Raw genomic sequence first — 23999 nt, 5'->3', positions numbered from 1 at the left:
GAAAAAAAAAATGGCAGAGATTTAATCATCCCTCCTGTTGGTCGTGACCATCATCACTAGTACAACCTTTAGCTCCTATCACCCAACTAAGAGCAAAGAGGGTATGGTACTTGTTTAGTGAGTAACTGTTGGTGGTATATAGTTAGAAAAGTGCTCAATCATTACTGCAAGTTATTCTTGTTCACTGAGACTATTTCTATTTAAGATGACATGCCTTTCCCCTTTCTTTTTTTTTTAAAGAAAAAAATATTAATAACATATTAATAGGTATTATTTAGATGACTTAGAATCTAAATTACAAAGACCTACTGAAGTGGGTCCTAACATGCATTCCTTCCAGAGTGCTTTCTAGATAATATGTCATATACACACTATTCACCTACATGTTAACCATAGACATACACTTGTAACATTAAAGACAGGAAAGATGCCTTAAAGATCAGAGTGTTCAAGATGTGTTTCTCAATCAGCTGACAAACTGAGGCTAAATGAGGTAAGGAATTTGTCTGAGAATACCCAGGTATACCCAGAACCAGAGGTGTAATTCTTGAAAATGATCTTTGGTTATCAATGAGAATATATAGTAACCACTTCCAATTTGTAAACCACAATGCGGGATTTGAAAGGCTATATAAATAGAAAATAATTACTAGAAATTAATAGGAATTTTTAAGACCCCAGGTAGATAAACTTATTCAATTCACTGTCAAATTGCTCATTCATTGTCCCCTGAGTGTTTGACTTTATGATAAAAATCACTCTTGGTCAGCATCCTAACCATCTGTGGTTCCAGTGTTAGAATTATGATTCTCCAGTGGAGTGCTCAAGGTAAGAGATAAGAGAATCCCTGGAGAAGAAGTGTATTTTTTCAAATCACACAAGATATTAACAAATATGTTGCTCAAATAAACTCTGTGGAGTTGGAAAAAAGTAGAAAATTACTTCTAGAGATTTATATATTTTAACTGAGTAAAGGAACCTGACTTAGGAAATTAGAATAAAATATGAAGATGCATACAAATCAGAGTAATCATCTCATTTCTAAAATTTAAGCAGATTCCCAAGAGCAGAAGCATGATTCCCTTATAACTTTTCTCCACCACTAAAGAACCTCAGATTATTCATGCTCCTCTTTCTAGCCTAAGAACATTTTTTTTTTTTTACTGAATTTCATTGTAAATGTTTATCCATTTCAGAGAAGTGGATACATTTCTCTTTCTTGGAAAGTACTTAAAGTATAAAATTTCTATAAATGTTTCCTAATATTCCAAATTATAGTTGTATTTTATATTTATATACAGCTGATGGTCATTTTATGTCATTTCATAAGAATGCTTTTATTAGGAGTGCCTTGAATCAAATCAAAGTTAAGTATTTATGCCGACTTCTGGTCAGTTACACTGAGATTGGTCTTGTAAATGAATAATTTATTATGGAAATGGCTTATATGGTAAAGGAGCACAATATCTGGAAGAATATTGCCAGGAAGTTTTATGGAAACACATTCTATGATTTTTTTTCAAGTATATTTTTTAATGTTTAAAATTTGAAGAAAGCAATAAGTATCCAATCTCAAGGACAGTATGTGATTTCCTTAGCAACACTGGCTCCATTCAGGGGTGCAAAGGTGCCGAGGTCTGTTGTGCTTCAGGGCACTGCCTGTGCTCTTATTCTGCTTGAAACCCTTACTTCTTTGCTTTATGAGGTCCCTTCCCCTTTGGGTCTCTGTTGGAATGCCACTTGCAGCTCCTCAAACTAAAATATATTTCCTTGTTATTCTTTCTACCAGTACCACTTTTCCTTTGTAGCAGTTACCATAATTTTAAGCTGTATATTTTGTTCATTATTTATTTACATATTCAATGTATTTTTTTCACCTCTGTTTAACTTTGTCTGGTATATAGTAGATATACAATTGAGTATTATTTCATAGCATAAAGAAAACACAATTCTGCTTATAATGGGGATTTCCACTCTGTGTTTATCTTTTTTAAAAATTTTTTTTGTTGGTTCTTTTTAGTTAGGTATAACATTAAATATATTCTGGTGTAGTCAAAAAATATGCAATAGAATTTGCCTTATTCAGTTCCCTCACTCCCTCACCCCCTCCTACTTCCTCATACTCCTCTCTTTCTCTCTACTCTACTGACCTTTCTGAAATTTATTTATAGTTTTTTTTTTTTTTTTAAGTTAGTGTAATGCAGATATACTTGATGTTGGGATTCATCGTCCTATACTCATGTATGTACATACAGAAATTCGGTCAGATTCATTCTGTTGTTTTTTCCTTTTCCAATCCTTTCTTCCTTTCCTCAATCCCCTTCATCTACTCTGTTGATCTTTCCTGTATTTAGAAGAAATTCCCTCTCTTTTTTTTTTCTCCCCATTTTCTTTTTCTTTCTGGCTAAAACATCTTTGTGGTTTCAGTTTTGCTATTGGCTCCAGTTATTATTTATTGTGTCTTGTCTACTCTTGAAATACACAGTGATATGCTAATATTGATGAAAATTAATATAAAGTTCCTGGTGATGAAGATGAATAAATTTGACACTTTGTTTTTCTAATTCATTTGAATTAGAAATCATAGTAAGGCTTACAAGATACAAAATACATATGGGATGGTTGTGCGGCTTTGAAGGATGCAAATTGTAGGAGAAATTGTATATACCTAGCATGGGGAATATGAGAAAATGATAGGATGTGAGATGGAGACAATATTGCAAAGGGTTTGGTGAAGTTGTGATTTTATCCTGGAGCTTAAATAAGTAGTAAATCTTTCATATAAGACATTAATATAAAGAGATAGACTACTTTTGTTTTATTTTTTAGAAAAAATATTTTGTATAGTGATGGGTAAGATGGGCTGGAGGAGAATATCTAGAGACAGAAAGCTCTGTTTAGGAGCTGTGGTAACCCTGGTAAGATATAACAAAAATTTAAACCAGTGCTGACCAGGGAGATGGGGGAGGGAGGAGGGATAGGGAACACAGTTGGCATTTGGGAGGCACACAGTAGAAGAGCTTACTGAGTCAGTAGGTGACAGGTGGTTTGGGATGAGCAGAGAAGAACAAAATTTGTAATCTGGGGTTGTCTTTCAGATGTGTTCTCTTTCTCTCTCACACACATTGTCTTTTCTTGATCTCTCATTCTGTTGTATCTTCCATTTTATTGTCCCCCTCCCACCAGTTTATCCTTTCTTTTTCACATTTAGTTTTGCTTTTATTTTTTCCTTAGAGTACTTTCATTAAAACTTTTTCTATGCTAACAAGAAGAATATACCTCTGTACAAGGTTGCTTCATGTAATATTTTTTTCTATAAGCATGCTCTGAAAGGATGCTCTACTTAAAGAGAATATTTAAGATCAAAGTCTGTAGATTTATCTAAAGTTACTTTCGTGTTTTACACCTTCACCAGATGTTACTGAGTCACTGAAAATAAGGGATGATAAAATTCCAGAATTTTATAAATGAAAACAATCTTTTGAACAAAGTTAGAAAATAAATTCAGTTTCAGTGGGATATATTATTTATTGGTTGCAACAAAATTAGTTCTTCAAAATGTCATAGATAATGTTAGTGTTCTGTATTTCAAAGTAAATTCCCCAAACTAAGAGGTGATTTTTGAGTGCTACTGGTCTTGGCTGTGCTGAAATATAATGTGTCATTGTCTCTGGTTTGATTGGGAGGGTTCACGGGCATTGTGCTCATTTTGATGTCTTAACGGCGGGGGGCTGGGGGGGGACAAACTGAGTGATGCCATTTTATCATAGTTATTTTCCATATCTTTGGAACCTTGACTTTAGTGATATTAAACCGTGAAATTAATAATACTGGAACTCCCCTGTCTTGTTATTTGAGATGATAAATGTCCCTAAACTCTATGAGAACAGGTCTTTCATTGTACGTTTGTACCCTGTAATAGCCCTTATCCCTGGAACAGTACCTGGCACCATAATATTTAAGGATGAATATTTTAAAGTTGCTTATTATAGCCAGTTTTCACCTTGACATAATAAGTTATTTTTGAATGACAAAATTAGAAAAATAAAATCTGTATAAATATTCTCAACAATGTGAATCTTTAATATGTTCAATTAGTTTTGTTACTTTGTGTATTAGCCAATTGCTAAGGCTAATGTTTTGAGTATCCAGTAATTAAACATTCTCTCAATATATTGATAAAGATGTGAATCTAAAATTAAGATTCAGGCCCCCCTAAATCAGCCACCCCCCCAATTGAAAGCAGCCCTATAAAGGATGTGAGACTTTAATCTCAGGAGATGAGATGAAAATAATAAGGAAATAATTATATTTTTATTTCTTCATTTACATATTGAATTTTTTATTACATTTATGCTAGAATCTGCTAAAGAGAATTTAGAATTCACAAACCTGAATCTGCTTCTGCAAGATTGAGAAACTTCATTGCACTGTTTTTCTGGATGTTGTTGTTAGGCTGTGTAGAACAAACAGCTTGTTCATCACCTCTTTATGAAGGAAACTTGCCAGGATCTTCTGCAGGGGCTGGGCAGGATTAGGACTTTGCTGGTCTTTGAGTCAGTTCTTAGAACTATACTTTCAGTCCTAAATTTTCAAATTGTATCAGAGAAAACATTATTTATAATGAGACTGTTGTTGGAAATAAAGCCCAAAGCTTTCCTTGTCTCGTACCATGTTTTAAGCAATTCTATTGAGGATCTCCTAGTAGCCCCTACTCACCAACGAACTTCAAGAGTTTCAAGCTCTATTAAAGATTTTGGAGAGTTCATAATAATGGAATTTGGTTTTCTCCTGATTTATTTTGTGGAAGCCACCAGAAATAAAATGTACTTCTTAATTGTTCAGTTAAAAATGTATAGGTTCCTTTACCAAATTCCAATTCTCCTAACTAGAACTTCATTTGCATTTCTACTGCCCTAATCTCAAAGACACACCATTTTTGCTTGTACATTAAGTTGAATTAGCTTTTATTATAGGAGGAGAAAAATCACTTTTAGGTATATAATTTGGCTCTGACTTTTTTTATACTGTTTTCAAAAAGGTTACTTAGCTATTTTTTTGATGCATTTCTCTACACATCCCACAATATCAGTAACTGAATCTTTAATTCCCTTGTTATAACAGAAAGAATTTCTTGAATTCTTGCTACAGTTCCACCATCCTCATATTATGCTTTTACAGCAATTCCCTAGACTCATGGAGGTGAAGGATGAAGTTTATAATGGTACTGAATACCAAACTGTTGCTTGATTTATTCAGGAAGGTTGTTATATGCTGGGATCAAGTGACAGCTTAAAAGCTAGTATAATTCATCATCATCAGTTAATTTTCACTGGGTGTCCACTGGGTGCTAAACATCATACAAGGCTCTTTGTCAGCATGTATGTGCCTGATAAGGTTGATGGAATTCTAAGAATATGGAATCTTGTCCTTAAGGAACTCTCTGTGCTATGAATTAGGCAAGTCAGCAAATGCATGGTGTTGTCAAGCTCTGTGTACAAAATGTCTGTAACTAAAAACTCTTTATTTTTGCAAACGTTTCTTGTCGGTAAATGAAGACAGCATTCTCATTAATATCTATATTGCCACCAGGAGGAAGGAATGTTGGATAGACCAAGCATAGGTGATAAATCTGGTCCTGTCCTTAACTGACCAGCACATGTTTATTCCTGTGTAGACAAGTGGATGTTTTTCTCCATACTTGAGAGTTCACTTTGTTTTTACCTAATGAGATCCAGTTACCTCTCTCACAAACATAGATGTACTTTGTATTTCCCCAGTGAGAGACAAATCAAAGCCATATCCAGATGATGCATATAGAGACAGTGTTATGTTGTTCCACAGACCTCTATGTGATGTATTATTTCTCCTCTGAAATGACTCAGAAATCTACCCTAGCTCATATCTGGATGTCACTCCTCATATTCCTGCAACATATGTCTTAAAGCATATCTGTATAATAGTGTAATAAGAGAACCACAGTGTAAACCTAAAGTAAGCACTCATTTAGGGAATATACAATATTCTTCTGGTTAAGGATGGTGTGGAAGATGGTATGATCAGCCTATACTCTCATTGTTGAATTTCTTCACTGATGCTGGCCCGAGTTCTGTGGCCAGCAGATTTATTGTCTGCAGGACTTTCTGCTAAGAAACTTTCCCTTGTTTGGTGTCCTTCATGACCACCTTTGGGAAAAGGAAGAGTCCCTTGAAAGAGCCTCTACAGTTCTCCTCTAGTAGGTAACAAGGACTTAGGCTTAGGCATTATCTCAGGGTAGAATAATCACATGTCTTTAATATAATTTATTTAATGTTTTTCTTGCTTGTTTATCAATTGCTTTATTTATTTATTTATTTACTTTTTTTTTTGGAGGTGTCAGTGGAAGAGACTTCATTTTCTGATAACTGTCACCAAAGGAGTCCCTAATGATCTTTGACTCCTATACCTTGTCTTGCCACTTTGGAATTCTGGATTCTCCCAACTCCCTCAGTCCCCATTGAAAGTTTTCCTGTTATTTTGTTATCTTCTCTGTTTCTGTGGGTGGTGAGGCTTTTCCCAGATGTTATTCCTTCCCTGGGCTTTGTGTCTTCTGAGTGATCTGCAAGGGATTAGGGAGGGATTTAAGACCGCCTGGAGTTCTAGGATCCCACAGTTCTTTCTCCTCCCTAACATCCCTATTCCATTTTACAGCACTTTCATTAGCACACCTAAATTGAGACAGTAGCAAATAATCTGCTGGTATTTAGCTGACATACATGATTAATTTTAGCCATCTCAGATTGTGAGCTGCCAGGACTGTTGCTGGAGGGTGTACATCTGTGAATTGCACAGAGGCATTTTGGGTCTGAATTCACCAGAGTTTGCACTCTGGGTTAGGTAGCTTTTTGAATTATGTCTATGTAGAAGGGTGTGCTGTTTTCAATTTACACAGTAACAAACTTATTTGCATGTCATTAGCAATAGTTGTGTTGCTTACAAGTGAAACATCTTTTAATAAATTTGGCTGCTTTTGCTAATTGCCTTTCACCTTGGACAATTAAGAGTTTTTTGTTTTATTGTTATGATTACTGAAGGTTGTAAGAAGTCCAGTATACCAGTCCATGAGCCATTTTCTGTAAAGTACCCTTACATTCTATCTTCAACATACACAGGATCTGCATCCTAAGAACCAATGGCAGCTACTACTTTAGTACTATTTGGAATTGACTATTGATTATTCAGCCAGGATGGAGGGATCTCTTTCTGCCCCCATTCTTGCCTTTTCTTAGCTGACTTCACATTTCAACAATATACTCTTAATGCAGGTTTTGATGTTGGTTCAGAGTTCTTAGTTTCAAGTTTTTTGGCTTGTATCCTTGCCTTGTCTGGGGGTCTACACAGCATAAAGAAGATAAAGAGACCCAAATGTGGGCTGGGTCTAGGACCTATATCACAAGGCAATTCTGCATGGTCCAAATATCAACATTGACACCTATGTGCTGCATGCTTCCTGTTGGCAGGTCTTCTTACGTTTGTTGTGGTCCTTGCATGCCATGATCAGCATGGAAATCCTCCAGGTAAATCCTGAAGTTTTATATATGTGAAGTTTTTGGTTTATACTTTATCATTCCCACCAATTTCAACTATTATCTGCTCGGATTTTACTGAAAGGTATACCTCTTGATGTTTGTAGATGCTGAATCTGGTTAAAAAAAAAAAGTATTTCTGAATTGTTATTTAAGATGAAAATATTTTAATACATCCTATTCCATTGTGATAGACTTCCAGGGACTTTTAAAATTATTATTTAAAAATAAATACAAATAGTTATTAAAAAAATCTTTATGGTGAAACATCAACAAAATTGAAGAAATGTTTTTCAGATAGTCTGGAGACCAACTAAAGTAGTAGCTATCTGTTCTATACTTATGGCCTTGCTCTTACTTTTAGAATTCAGATTAAAACTTCTGTTTATTGAGACACATTCAAACAATAGTAAGGCTTTTCAAACTTCCGCTTGTCCATGAATCGATTCTTTAAGAAATCAAAGAGATATCTTTTTAAAATCCTTTTTTTTTAACAATCACAGAGGTATTTGCCCAAATATCCCCATTATGACCTATTAGAAAACTTAGCAGTGAGTCTTATAACCAAATGAAGGCATTATTCTCTGTAAACCTTATGTCTTATAAAAATTCTGTATGTGAAATGGATTTTAGAAAGATCATACACTTCATGCCAATTTTTTATTGAATTAATATGTTTTCTATGATACAGAAACACTAGGCTATTTCTTCTGAAAAAATACTTATAAACACATCTGAATTTATTTATTTGGTTATATTCATTATACAATTACAAGTAATTACAGGCAGAGATCATTTTTATCAGTTGACTCGAATGATGGAAATACCTTCTGAGTCAGAGAGCAATGAGATAACAGAACCTAATACTGTCTTACCATGAGATTATATGAGAAAACAGTATGATATGTTTTGAGATTCTCTCTCTCTCTCTCTCTCTCTCTCTCTCTCTCTCTCTCTTTTTTAGCACACATACAAACACAGGCACACACACACACACACACATATCTGGTAGATGACTATCCATATGAAACCTGCTACTTAAACTGAATATATTCTGTTCTCAAATCCATGAGTGATGGACTCATATTATCCAGATAAGTTAGCCAGAAACCATGATATATCATAAGGCCAAATTTGTCATTCATTTGAAGATAAAAGCAAGCATTAGGGATAAAACTATGCTAAGAGCCAATATAGTAGAGGTTTTTGATCTTCATTGATATAGGGTCTGTGGCATTTTTAGTAATACCTACACATTTTAAAGGAAATGCCAATGTATTCTTTAAAAATTGTTATTTTTAAATTTCTTTTCTATCAAGTTGTGGTTTTTTCAGAAAAATGCAAAATAACGTTACATATTTATTTGAAACATCTTTATTTGCAAAGAGGTTTGAGGTTGATTTGTAGGAAAATGAAGAATTAGAAACACAGTAACACAGACTTAAAAAATAAAGCCAAATAGTAAACCAAAAAGAAATGGGAAGAAATTATGTAGGGAAGGGAAAAACAAGGGTCTGAGATTGGAAAGTCAGACCTCTCCAAAGACCCACCAGGATGTATCACTCTCTCTCACTTTGTAAGTAAGGGTCAGAATGCCCCTAAGGAGTGAAGTTACTCTCTTAAGACCAAAGAACTAGAAAATTCTGACTCTGGAAGTCAAACTCTAGTTTGTCATGTTTGAAGTCTATGCATGTCCCATGATCTGTTTTTACCAGGATCTTATTTTAGGGAACCTCTAGCAGTCATGAACATTAGCCCTTCCATAAAAGAGACCAACTTATCTCAGGTATCCTGGGACTGATCTGGTTTTAAAACTGATTTCCTTGTTCCAAGACATCTCTTAGTCCTGTGCAAACTGGAATGGCTGATCATCCTTCCTTATGAAAATGTGATGGGATTTGATGTAATTGTCTTCAAATGGCAAACTAAGACTGAGAAGGCTACTTTTCCTATAGAACTACGTGATCACATTACTGTATCTTAGCAATAGTCCCATGTTGTATTGTAAACATTGCTTTTTAAGATTAGTCACAGGGGATGTGTTTAACAGGGTCTTTCTACAGCTACTGATAGATTATTCCTATTGCTAGCAGACCTTCACTTAAAGATTTCTTCATTGTGAAAACTGGTGTGTTTGGAGTCCTTTGAGCTATGGAATATATATATATATATATATATATATATATATATATATATATATATATATATTACACAGATATTCATTGTACATACTGTTAACAGGCCTTGGTAGAAGCTGCTAATGTTTTATAAGGTATCTCAGTGTTCATGGTCACTTCAGTAGGATGAGAGTTAACTTCTTATGTAACTATGGGAGATGAGCATTCTGGGTCAGTGGGAGGCTCTGTTCCCTGCTGCTATACAGATTCCTTCTGTTTGGTCTCTCCAACTTCCCTTAAGAAATTTGCCTTAGCTGTGGTCAAAGCTGGGTTGCTGCCAAGTACAAAAAAGAAAGCCATGGAGAAGGCACACCCAAACCTTAAGGCCCAGGCCCAGAAGTGGCAGAAATAAATTTCTCATTCCTTCAGAGGGAACATGGGTACATGAAGCTAATGTCAAGACTGGAAAATAGGATTAGCCATCTGCACTGGACAGTGGGAGAAATGGATTTTGGTAAAAGCTTGCCAGTCTTCTCCTGCAGGCATAATTTAAATACGCTTAAGAATTTTCTAATTTTTTTTTTTTATGAAATGCAGAAAAACGATTGCCTCTCCAAACAACTTTTAACATTCTCTCTTTTTGTCTGAGATAGTAGTACCTCCCCTTGCCACTGGTGATTTCTTTGATAATAATGTAAACTGAATTCATGTTAAGGATGATGTAAGATGTGATAAAATCTTGAAAAATTTCCTCCATTCTATGAGGATTTGATTCTCAGGAATTGATTGGGATCCTCAAATTGATCACTGTTGCAGAAAAGCTCAGAATTCCAGAATATATTTTGCTATGTTAAATATATCCATTAAATAAAAGGAAGATGGAAAATGGGATATATGACGAAAGTGCAAAAGCTTAAGAGTTAAGTGAAAAATTTCAGAAGACCCTGGGAGGGGAACAAAGGAAACATTATAGCAAATGCCAGGTGCCTGCAGACTGTGTTAAGTAATAGCATAGAAGTTCACCCTGGGCATCCAACTGATGAAAAAGTGGGACATTAGCACATTCATATTATTTGATTTTAGCCTAAATTTACAATATGGAGCAATAAAAAGCTAATGTAGTTTTATCATATGAGTCCTATTGAAGTAATGTTTTATCTTTTTAAAGCTGTTGTATATACATGCATATTTTAATGTATATCAAATTTAATATGCCACATTGTATACGTGAGATGTGATTTTTACATATACGTACATATATATGTTTATATATAATGTCTACCTTTCTTCTGAGTGTGGGGAGTATATGTGCATGTGATGTATATATGTATGTGTGCTTGTCCCATAGCAATCATTAGTAACACAGTACTGGGCACCCAGTAAAAACTCTGTAACTATCCCTAGAAAAAGTAATTTAGATTTACCCCAAATCATCTCCCTCTTCATTTTCTATATTGCCCATTCTCTTGATGACAATTTTAAATCCTAGGCATTTAGTTTTATTTTTCCTATGTGTACATCAACCACTTAAGCTTACAAAATGGCATGAGAATCCTTTTGTAATTTTATTAAATCTGACTTTTATAAAGAGACTAATGACTGAAGATGATTTGCACAGGTTAATAGATTATATGCCAAAGCAAAATGTTGCTTTGTGTTGCTATACCGGTGGCTGTAGTTTCAAGTATAGTTATTACTAGTTACAATATCACCTATATTTAAAAAAAAAATAAAAAAGAAGTTCATGCTATTGACTCATTTACTCTCATATTTATTCTTCTTATTGAAAATCACCAGACCTAATTCTATTGGTCTCCTTCCTGATTGAAAACATTTGAATCTAGAAAGCACAGCATTTCTTAGGACATTTGTAACTATTCATCATGGATATTAAAATTACAATCATACTGTTTTGTGTGAGCAATGATTAAAAAAAAAAAAAAACTCTTTACACATATGGGAAGCGGGTGACCAATGCTCTCCTGGTTTGAAGATGCTGAATGTTCTTATAACTGGTATTTGAAATTTTGATGTGTATTGCATTTGTTACTGAATATCAAGAATACATTTTTCGCTCGTATAGAGTAAATTTGAAATGGGGTCTTTTGTAGAAGCACCCGTCCTGTTTAGAGTGATATAACAGATGCTGAATGTTCACATATCAAACAAAATGCTGGCTTTCTGTAGAAAAGAGGTGTCAAAAAGTTTCTTTGTACCTTTAACGCATGTGATTATGTAGTACAAAATGCAGAGTTTGTAAAATTTCTTGAATATACAGGCAAAAAAATGAATAATTCAAAACAACTCATAAGTTCTACATTCTATTGTCCCTTTATAACGCAGGCAGAAGATAGCAAGGCGCTCCCAATAGAGCTGAATTTGCACAAGTTACACCTCTGAAAATGCCAGATGGTCTATGGTCTACTTTTGAGAGCTGTCACATATGTAAAGATTTGAAAAAAGAAAGACAGCTGAATGAGAGCAGTGGATCATTAAAGGGAGAGCGAGGGTCCCTAGGCATCACTTGTGTTTTAAGAAGCATTGTGTCATTCCCATATTAACGTGCTTTTTCTCTTTCTTTCTTTCTTTTTTTTTTTTAAAGCCATACACAACTTCTACACAAATAAGGAAAAGAAATCAGTTTCAAACCAAATAGTTGTGGTTTAATCGCTCAGACGGTTTTGTTCTTTATTTGAAAATGAAAGCATGTTTCCTACATGGTTGTAATTGTAATTTTACTGTTACCTTGAAATCATACCATGCAAAATGATCAACCAAGTTAATTTAATGTCTGTTGAGACAACTAATATAACTAGGATTTATCCAGTTTCCATTTCACTTACTGCACACATCTGGCAAAATTATTCAACTAAAAAAATGTTTTAATGTTAAAAAAAATGGAGTAAGGAGGTAATTTTGGGTACCTTATCATAAGATAAACCACACCAAAAGCAATTAGGTGACAGTGAAACAGAAATCATGTACTATCATTTATCTGCTAACAGAAATAGAGGTTGTTTTCAAGATTGAAATGTAGGTAAATAATTAAGGATATGTTACCTATCACTTCAGCCATACTCAGTAATTTGAAAGGAGTCTATTTTGATAGTAGAAAAAGGTCAAATTTGTCAATTTTAAAATTTGGTGGCAAGACACAGCTGCCTTTTACCACTTTTATTTTTATTTATGGAGAATGTTTAACTCTTACACTAATAATTCTGAGTTATCTTGGATTATGGAATATGATGGGACAGTTTTGATTGATGAGGACTCTCCCCAGCATAGACCAACGACATTTTAACTTAGCCAAGTTCTCAGATTACTTAAATTATTCTTCTGAGGGGAAAAAATGGCCTGAAACATTTCATATATTTGGGGAGATTACTGGAAAGTGCTCTAAAAAGAACACCAAATGAGGTTTAAATGTCTTCTTTGGCATCCTTTTAAATACATATGCATAACTAGCTTTAGGTTCAATAGCAGTCATTAGGATGTCATTCCGGTTGATACAAGAAGTTACAGCAGTAGCAAATTAATCTCTAAATCAAACAATTGCACATCCGTAAGAAACAGAGCTCCTATTTTAGAAGGCTTGATTGCAGATTTTGGTCATGAGAAGGATCATGCAGCGGCTTAACAGAGAAGCAAGCTTTTCTTCTGTTTCTTTTCATTCCATTTTAGGAGAAAAGTATTTTGGTATCTTTTATGACCATTACTTTTGAGTATTCTCAAATATTTACTTTTTTACACAATTATTCCCCTTGTTTATCACAATAGAACTGAAAAACTATAAGAGGATTTCATATACTAGTTTTATAAATCAGGTATTAAGGTTAATAGGCTTGGTATGAAAGCGTGCTTTTTCTGGTAAAGAACAATGATGTATTTTTCCTGGAAGTATTGCACATTTGTGAGTAGAGTATTTTGATGTGTTAAAACGCTTTTCTTCAGGGTAGGATGAAGACTTAGGATATGTGAATAAGTACTGAAGGGAAAATGGTGTGCCAAAGACTCGCTCAAGTACATACTTATCTTGTGTGTCAAAAAATATGTACCAAGAATTAGCTAGTCGAGACAATAATCAGACAGCTGTGCATGTGATACTTTTTCTAACTTGAGTAGTTCTTTGTTGTCACATGTGATTTACATTTCATAATTGTTCATTATCATAAGCAGTCTAATTCAAAAAGCAGCTTTGGATTTTGGAATACCCAGAAATTGTGGAATAATAAATGTTGACATTGAATATTTTTGTTCTTATTGATTTTTGTTGTTGTTGTTGTTGAAAAGCTATGATTTATGACTTTGCTTAAGATCTACTCAATCAAATTACAGGTTGATTTTTTTTCCATATTTTTAATTGGTGCATTACAATTATATGTAATGGTGGGATTTGCTGCTACATATTTGTATATGCACACAACATAATAACTTTTGATCAATATCTTTCCTCTTTCCCTTCTCTCCTCCCTCCCCTAGTCCATTTCCTCTAGTTTGCTGATCTTTCTGCTACTTATTTATAGTTTTTTAAATTAGTGTCTTGTAATGTAAAGATTTCCTGTGGTATATTCATATATGTACATAGGAAAGTTAGATCAGATTCATTCCACTGTCTTTCTTCATTCCATCCTTCCTTCCTTCCCTTAATTCCCCTTTGTCTACTCCACTAATCTTTCCTCTATTCTCTTTTTTTATATCCCACCATGTTATTTTGGATTAGTTTCTACATATCAGAGAAAACATTTGAATTTGACTTTTTGGGACTGGCTTATTTCACTTAGCATGATAGACTCCTCTTCCACCTATTTACCTACAAATGCCAAAATGCTATTCTTTATGGCTGAGTAATACTCCATTGTGTATATATACCACATTTTATTTATCTATTCATCTGTTGAAGAGCACCTAGGACACCTCCACAGTTTAGCTACTGTGAATTGCACTGCTATAAACATTGATGTCACTGCGTCATTATAGTATGCTGATTTTAAATCTTTTGAATATATATATATATATATATATATATACACACACACACACACACACACACACACACACACACACACACACACACATACCAAGGAATAGGAGAGCTAGGTCAAATTATGGTTCCATTCCTAGTTTTTTGTGGAATATGCATACTGCTTTCTGGAGTGGTTTCACCCACCAGCAATGTATATCTTTTCCCCCACATCCTCACCAACATTTATTGCTACTTGTATTCTCGATAATCACCATTCTGACTGGAGCCAGATGAAGTCTCAATGTAGTTTTAATTTGCATTTGTTTAATTGCTAGAGATGTTGAATATTTTGTCATATATTTGTTGACCATTTGTATTTTCTTTGAGAAGTGTCTTTTTAGTTCCTTTGCCCATTTATTGATTGGGTTACTTGTTTGGGGGTGTTAAGGTTTTTGAGTTCTTTGTATATCCTGGATATTAATGCCCTATGTGAGGAGTAGGAGGCAAAGGCATTTTCTCATTATGTAGGCTCTCTCTTCAGAGCTCTTGATTGTTTCCTTTGCTATGAAGAACTTTCTAATTCAACGCTATATCACTTATTTATTTTTTATTTTACTTCTTGTACTTTAGGAGTCTTGTTAAGGAAGTCATTTCCTGAGCCAGCCTGTTAGAGTGTTGGGCCTACATTTTCTTCTAGCAGTTGCACTGGTCTTTTAGGAAGTGAACACCAGAGCCTGCATCCCCCTGCCAAGGCCAAAAAACTCTGCCTCTCAAATGACTGGAGGGTCTCCACTTCCCTTGTGTGGCTGACATCTTGCATTGGTCGCTTTCTGAATGCATAATCTAGCTTGTATATCTGCCTGTAGCTACTGAGGTGTCATGGGATGCGATACAGGAATACAGGAATTTACCAAAATCTATATGTTCAGAAATGCTGGTAGCACAAACAGATATTCACCATATTTGTTATACTATTCATTATTCAAAGAAGTAAATTCACTTGTCTTTCTTAGTGTCATGCTATTAAAACTATCTCTGATATTTTCACTTTTAATGTTCTGCTTTTCATATGTTGGTATTTACTGTATCTGGAATTTTTGTGTATGAGGCACCATGCACATGAATGTGCATCTACCTGCATGTTTGGAGTTGACTGTTCCATTGGTTTATCTGTCTGTGCCTGGTCAAACGCCACACCATGATTTCATACCAAGATTTCATATCTAATAATTAAATTCCACCATCCTCTTTGTCTTCCTTAAAATGTACTTGGTGGTTCTTGACTCCTCTTCCTTATTTTTTGGATCAGCTTTTCCATTTCCATAAACAAACTTGTTGGGAATGTTAATAGGAATTGCATTAACTAAATAAACTGGAAAGAATTAGCATATCAATAGAATTAACATACTTATACTCACTCCTTTTATTTGGGTCTATTTTATGCTTTTCAGTAATGTTTTGTCATTTTTTTACCATAAAAATCACTGCCCACTTTTTCTTAGTATAATTATAGACATTTAACAGGCTTACTTTTTTTTTGCAGGGTGGAGGAAAGGATCTTTTTTTCTTTTCTTTTTTCTATTGCCAGGGTAAAGAGTAAATTTTCTTGTATATTTCTTGATTGGCTACTGTTGGCATATTGAAACATTGTTGATTTTTATATGGTTGATCCTATATACTGCATAATCTTGCTAAATTCTTAATTTTTTCGAAAGTATTGTTTTTAAAGAATATTCCCAAACATTTGAGTCTGTGCACATCTCCACAATATTGTTTCTTCCTTTCCAGAATGCAAACCTATTTTCCCCCCTTATTGATTGCTTATGTAGGGACTTCAGTGCCCTGTTGCCTAGGAGGGGTGACTGGGCATTCTTAGCTGGGTGCTGACCTGAATGGGAGTATTTCTAACTGTCAATGTTATTTCACTTTAAAGGATTTCTCTTGTTTCCCTTACTTTTCATAAACTGTTTATTTTAAAATCAAATTAATGAATAAATATAGAAAAGATTTTCTTCTCAAGGTTTTAGAATTAAAAAATGAAGAATATATTCCTCTCTTTATTGTTCAGGTTTGCATGCCTGAATTCATTGTTCCATTCATTTCCATAGATAATTGAATAGTTTATCATTATTAGGAGTATCTGGATAATACCAATGTGTCTACAGTGCCCAAAGAGGGACCTGCATTTAGAAAAGATTCAACTTTTGCTGAATGAATCCTGAATTACTTTTTCATAGTTCTGACTTCTTAAATATCTTCTAGAAATATCAACAACAATATGCTTTTTTTGCTTGACTTTTTATATCCTTGTATAAAGTGCTCCCACTTTTCCTTTTATTGATCTTTCTTTCTTCTCCTTTTTTTCTCTCTCTCTTTGGTTTTTAGTTTTAGTATCATGAGTAAAACCTCAAATCTTGATGAGTGCATGCATGTTTGTGATTGTAAAATAGTAATTTCTTTTCTGATATAGATATACTTTTCCTGTGTTTTAATTTAGCCCAACCTCAACGTTTGCCCCAGCTGCAGGCTTCAGCACAGGAACCTAGAGAGGAGGAAATAGTCAATATGAAGAACGGAGGCCACACGAGTCTGAGCAACGGAAATGGAATTCACCATGGGGCCAAACATACATCTGCAGATAATCTCAAACTCTCAGCTCCTGTTTCCCAAAAAGTGCATAAAAAAATTCAGTCCAGCTTGTCTGTAAACAATGATATCAGTAAGAAGAGTAAAGTAAACGCTGTCTTTTCCCAAAAGACAGGTTCTTCACCTGAAGGTAAGTGTGAGAAAGATGCATACTGCATTTGACCCCATGTAAATCATATTCACTGGTACTGATGTGATCAAGCAATCATGATTGAAAATTCTTGTCTATTCCTCAAACAACAAATTTGGTAAGATGCTACTTCAGTTCTTCAAAGGAAAGTACAGGATACGAGGAAGAATGGAAAGCTGAAACCCTGCTTTTAGACTATCATCTTCTAGAGCGAGTAGTCAATACTTTAACTATAACTGCTATCTTTTTTTTAATGCCACATTTAAAAATATGAATATAACATTTTGGTGGCATATATAAGTGTGTGTGAGTATCTTTTTCCGTTCTTGATGCAATATGTTATTCTGTACTGTACAGATAAGATTACCTGCCTGTATTTTTGTCTTGCAAATTGGTTCTTAAATATGCAAAGCTGAAATGAGAAAAAGTTTGGGTAATTTCTTGCCCTTATCAGGGAGAAGACCAGCTGATCTATGTCCCTTGCTGACTGTCTTCAGTCTCCCTGCTGCTATCACCCTGCTTACACTCCTCCCTCTCCTGACCCTGCCCCATTCAACCTCACTGTGCTCCTCCCTTAGTTCCTCCCTTTTACATACTTGGGCTGTGCTCTTTGATGTCTGATGTAGATACACTTTTGTTGGTCTGCAGAGCTAGTTATTACTTCTCTGGCTTTACCTCATCCTGCCGTTGGCTGAGTTAAAGTCATGTTAAATACTATGTTCCTGAGAGAGTTTTTCTTTACTATAGAACAAATTCATATGAAGATGATTAACCTGCACACACTTTTTATATGGATCATTGCATCATATCAAAGAAAGTTCTCCATATTAAGATACCAAATTTCTCCCAGGTTATCCATGGTCTTGTGCTTTCCTTCCTTTCTCCTGTTAGTGGTTCTTGGGAATCTAAAACCTTGAATCTGTCATATATATTTGGCATACATGTATATGTGTGTATGTGTCTGAGCACATGTGCATTGCACCTTTTTGTGTGTTCATGCTTATTCCCTATACCTTTTTTATTTTAATTGTCATGAAATTCAAAATAAAGAGAATTCTGTGAGATTCCTCTGTGAAGTTGGCCATGCCTTTTCATGGAGATAAATTGAGTTGTAAATAGAAAATTGTATTGAGAGTTACCTGTAATAAGTGGGAGAAAAGGATATTACATTTTGGCTACAGGTGTCTTAAACTCAACTGAGGCAAAGTGTTAGATTGATCAAATGATATGATAATAAATGGTCTGCATAGTTCCAGGTCAGTGACACTACTTTCCAAACTAATTAGATTGAAAGGGACATGATTGACATTTTAAAATGAGTTTGACATGTAAGCCGCATGGTCATCTCTGAAGTATAGGTAGGCTGTTAACTAAACTGGCTCTCCCAGGAGTTGGAAAGGCGATGCAATTTTCTTTAGAGGATCTTCACTTCTCAGTGATTGGGTGAAATAATTGAATGCAATTGAAATCTACTTGTTTTATACATTTGAATTTACTTATTACCTCCCTAGCCTCTTATTTTCCATTTGATATTTACTTATTTTAGTATTAAAGAATGATAACATTTGCATATCAGTCCAACTTGAAATGGGTTATGGAATTTTTCATTATTGCTTGCTTTTAATATCATGTCTGAATTTATTTCTAATGTAAGAATGAAGCTTCATAAGTGACACATGAAGGAGGATGAAAATCAACATTATAGGAACAAAATACAGTTTTACTCTTCCTCTCCCTCTCCCTCTTTTGTCCCATACCCTCCATCTTGCCCTCTTCTCCTTTTCCCTGACCCTTACTCTTACTTATGACTGACCACAAAGATCTGATTAAGGAGAGTCCTTTGTGATCTGCTCTTATCACAAAAGAACATTCCAGATTAAGTTGGGGTATAAGGAGTATGAAAAAAGAAATGAAGGTGTCTAAATATATTGTATAAAGTCCAAACGAGGTCTTTACTGTTAGGGTATAGAATTTAGTCAGTTGTAAGTTTATTTTGTGATTACCTGAATCTCAACTAAAATTCTATTGGCCTGTTTCATATTTTCTCAAAGTTAAATATCTTCATGATTTTTGCCATTTTTAAGGTTATGCTTTAAATTTTTGTTATTTCTTTTGAATTTCAATTTTGAAGTTAAATTTGTTCTCTGTCAATGTGCTATAACAACAAAGTAATCAAATAAATAAATGGTTCGCTGAGCTGATAGATGACATATTAAGAGGAAACACATCACTAAGTAGCTGGGAGGACTTGGTTCTTCAGGGCCTGCTTTTTCTATAAAACAAAGGGTTTTGATTAGATTTTTTTTCTTTTTAAAGAGAGAGAGAGAGAGAGAGAGAGAGAGAGAGAGAGAGAGAGAGAGAGAATTTTTTAATATTTATTTTTTAGTTTTCGGTGGACACAGTATCTTTATTGTATTTTTTTGTGGTGCTAAGGATGGAACCCAGTGCCCTGCGCATACCGCGTGAGCCACATCCCCAGCCCTGATTAGATAATTTTTAAAATTAAGTTTGGCTTGGGGATTCTGTGATTTTTCTTTTACAGCAAAAGTGCTTTGCTCTCGGGACAGGTCTCTTGCTCTACAGAATATTCAGTCCCTCGATGAGAAGCCATCTAAGACATGCAGTGCAGATTGGGGCAATGACAGAGACAGTTTTGATGAACTGGAATGGTACCTGACTTCAGGAGGCCTGTGGGTCTGAATAGGATGTTGTGAACAGGCTTGATTTGTTGCATGAGTAAAAATGAAAATGTTGCATTGGGTCTCTGAGTCCTTTTAAAATGTAATGACAATGGGAAGATTTAATGGCTAGACATTTCACAGTTTTGTGTTTTCCTGTTTCACTTTTTCCTTAAGTCTTCATCATCTGTTCCTGCTGTTTTGAAGCAAAGTGAGCAAACAAATTGCAAAATAATTTTAACTGAGAAATGTATCAAACGTGGCCCACCAATGAGGTCCACTTTGACAATATATTTTATTTATGGTCACATGGTACTTATGAATTTTGTGTTGCATATAAAAAATATTGACCATTTGAGGGGCATCTTTCTTGTTCAGAGGATGGAATAAACTTATTTAATTCTTTCAAAGTGATTCATTAAGAACAGAGTGGCCTCCCTGACTAAGTGTGGAAAGCCCTATTAGGGTGTGGGCCTATTGTTTGTATACAGGGAAGGATTGAACAAGCCACATAATTGAGTGTGTAAGCTGTTGAGATATTTTAGTATGTCTTTGTGGGTTACCTAAGGCCTGGGCGCCAACATGCTTGCCCTTGGTTAGACTCTGGAAGCTGTGTTGGTCTGTGTAGTTAGAAAATGGCACCTATGTACCAGAAATGGTTCGACCTGCCTTGCTCATGTGGAATCACTTAATCCTCCCAATAGCACTGCCATTCTGTGAACTGCATGCAAGTATCAAAGTATAAGTGAGGAAATTGAGGCACAGAGGGCTTCATGGAAGCCACTGAAGTCAACTCGTACAAGGTAAAACTGTGATTTAAAAGCAGATATTCTGTCTCCATAGCCCATGCTCCTTAACATTATGATATTTGGTTTACTAAAGTTATCTGAGAGGTAAAGTACTGGCCATGGCAAGGTCATATCAGATGTTAATGGTGATATAGCTGTGGACCAGGAAGGGAGCCACCATGTATATATGTTTGCCTTCTTTTTTTTGTGTGTGTGATACTGGGGATTGAACCCAGGGCCTTATGCATTTGAGGAAAGCACTTTACCACTGAGGTATATCCCCAGCCCCTGTGTCTGCCTTCTTGAAGCTCTTGTTCTGAATATTTGAAAAACAACTCTCACACCTGCATTCTCTATTGTTTTTCTTCCTTTCTAGACTGTGTATTCCTGAAAATGTTGAATTGGGTCTCTGAGTCCGTTTCTTTTTCTTTTTTTTTTTTTTAATTTCAAAGTGGCACCAAGTATCATAGCTTCACAGAGTTTCCCATGAGTTAACAAGTAATATAATACTGTATTCCAAACCACTTTATCCTGTTCTTCCTTGAAACCAGAACTGGAAAATGAAATATGTGCTCATATTCACTGGATTTTTTTTAAAGTTTCTTTTTTGCACTAGAGGAAAAAAAAATACTCATGTGGGAAAATACTGCACATTTTACTAAAAGGTTATTAAATTAGTAGATTTCTACTTGTTTTGTATAATTAAATATTTTCATACATACTTAAATTTTCTGATTGCATCACCCAGGTGGAGAGTTTTAAGACTAAATGTGTAAGATTCTTGACCTTTGAAATAATTATAGTATAATTTAGTATCATATAATATTCAAATTGCCAAGGGTTTTCATTAGACTCTAAGACATTTTTCTTATCATAGAAATGGTAAATCCTAATATGTTTTAGGCGTGCCATTTATAGCTATATAGTTTTGTAAAAATTAGCTTTCAACAAAAATATTTTTCAAAGAGATTTTGTACTTTTCAGGAATCCCTGATAGTTTATTCTCCACACTTGGTAGTCTAGATTTAGTATTTAAAGAGAAATATGTATCCAATTTTAACATATTGCTGACCATAAATTCTGAACTGGACAGTGAAGAGCTCCCTATATGTAGCAGTGATTGGGGTCATCTCATTTTTAGTCATATAGAGGCTGTGATCTAGTCCCTAAAACACACACTCTAGAACCAATCTGCTTAGATTCACATATTGACTTTACAGACCAGTGATGTGTCCCTGGAAGGCTACTTAATTCAACTCTCTGTGCCTCAGTATCTTAACTGTAACATGGGAATATCTTCCCTACCTCCCTCATAGTGTTGTTATGAAGAAGACTTGGATTGAGGCTGTGCAGTGCTTGGAACACATGCTCACCCAGCTGAAGTATTCATGAAGTCTTGGCTGCTGTTATGATCATCATTATTAAGAAGCAGAGAGGGGTCAGAAATGTGAGCTTCCTGGAAAAGGCAGTGCCCAGATGGGGACCAGTAAAATAAGGAGGGCTTATGATAGGGAGTGGAGGGTAGAGAGAAGTGTTCAAGGGTAAAAGAGCTTGAAGAATTAATGTTTTGTTTTGGAAAACCATTAAAATAGTTTGTTATTGCTGATAAATTGAATTAGGAGAGATGAGACTTGGAAAGGAAGGTCAGTCCATAAGCAGCCAGGGAAGCCGTGTTGTTTTGAAGCGACAGCCAAGGCCTGCACAATTTCTCTGAAGGACATCATTTTATATCCTCACACACTGGTTTGAGAAATTATGTTGTCTTTTTCTTTTCATAATAGAACAATTCCAGTTATATAGAATAACTAGAATAACAATTCTAGTTATAATAGAGCAATTCCATATAGAACAATTGCAGTTATATAGAACCCCAGGTGCCTTCTTCCTTGTAGCAAAAAACTGTGGTTTATTAACACCTGCACTCTGATGGCCTTGACAGTCTTCTTATACTTTAGTAACAAACTGTTACCATAAGTAAAATGAGGACTTGGATTTAGACTTGCTGAACTTGGAGAGCTATCAAGCTCTTCTGGAGGCATATGGACCTATGGGTGGACTGAAGCCCAGTCCTTGTTCTGCTGGTTCTTTCTGCTGTCTTTTCTCACACTGTTCTTAGTTTTTCACCTCTATGACCTTTCTTCAATTTCATCTCCTATTTAAGCCCCTCCTCCTCTCCTCTCAGTGCATGTCTCCTTGCATTCAGGCAGTTTTCCACAGTGAACCAGAGGTAGGGCCAGTAGGAGGGGTGCAGCCATGATCCTGTAGACACCAGTCAGGTTATCTCTTTATTCTTTTTATTCAGACAACTACACATTCTTGAGTCATAAAACCAGGGGAAACAAAGTTAGAAAGGTATAAAATTGAGTGGTCCTTAGTTTCAGCAGAATCTTATATTCACTTTTTGCCCCATTAAAAAAAAAAGAAGCCTCAGTTTTGCGTATGATTGCAGAAATACTAGTATTTTAGTGGAAGTAGAGTAGGACTCCATGATATGATCAGAGTATTATCATCAGGGCTTTCAGAAGCAAATTTTCAGTGACTTTGGCAAGATATATCAATGCATTCCTCCAAATAGTTCATTTGTCTGGATGATATTTTGTTTTGTTCTGTTCTGTTTTCTCAGGCACAGTGTCTTCCATTCCATGAGAATAATGGTGTGGGAGAAAGGCTAAGAATTATACTTTCCAATGCAATATTTGCCAGTCCTGTGGAAAATAAGAGTTTAACAAATTTCACTGTTCAGCCAACATACTCGATGGAATGGCAAAATTCAACAAGTTTGTGTGTGTGTGTGTGTGTGTGTGTGTGTGTGTGTATAGAAGTACACATAAGCAAAGTAGACAATGTCAAAGTATAAATCATTCTGCACATGTAAGTCTTCGCTTTTTGTTTGCTTGAAATATTTAATCAGCTTTCCTAAAAAATTAAAGCAATTATCAGGAGTATTTACAAATCACAAGTGTTTCTATAGAGTCGAAAGTAAACATTTAAATACACTTCCTTTAGTGTTTAGGAAAATAGTTTAATGATGTAATTTGGACTTTCATACTCATCCATTTGATGAAGAGCAAAGAAAAGATTGACAAGACTCTGAAATGTATATAATTTAATG

General features: G+C 34.9%; 1 protein-coding gene across 3 annotated transcripts in view; it reads left to right on the top strand.

Moving 5' to 3' along the window:
- The window catches only part of MDFIC (MyoD family inhibitor domain containing), an 87978-nt gene that overhangs the window by 37407 nt on the left and 26572 nt on the right, over positions 1-23999 (top strand). For all 3 annotated transcript variants that reach the window (XM_081285677.1, XM_081285675.1, XM_081285676.1), the window contains exon 4: positions 17143-17421. In XM_081285677.1, the coding sequence (XP_081141803.1) occupies positions 17143-17421 (279 nt within the window). The remainder of the gene's footprint in view (positions 1-17142; positions 17422-23999) is intronic.

The sequence above is a fragment of the Spermophilus citellus genome (assembly GCF_964194105.1).
Source record: "Spermophilus citellus genome assembly, chromosome: 3".
NCBI lineage: Eukaryota > Metazoa > Chordata > Mammalia > Rodentia > Sciuridae > Spermophilus > Spermophilus citellus.
Note: the sequence above shows the minus strand (reverse complement) of the source record. Positions and strands in the feature narration are given on the sequence as shown.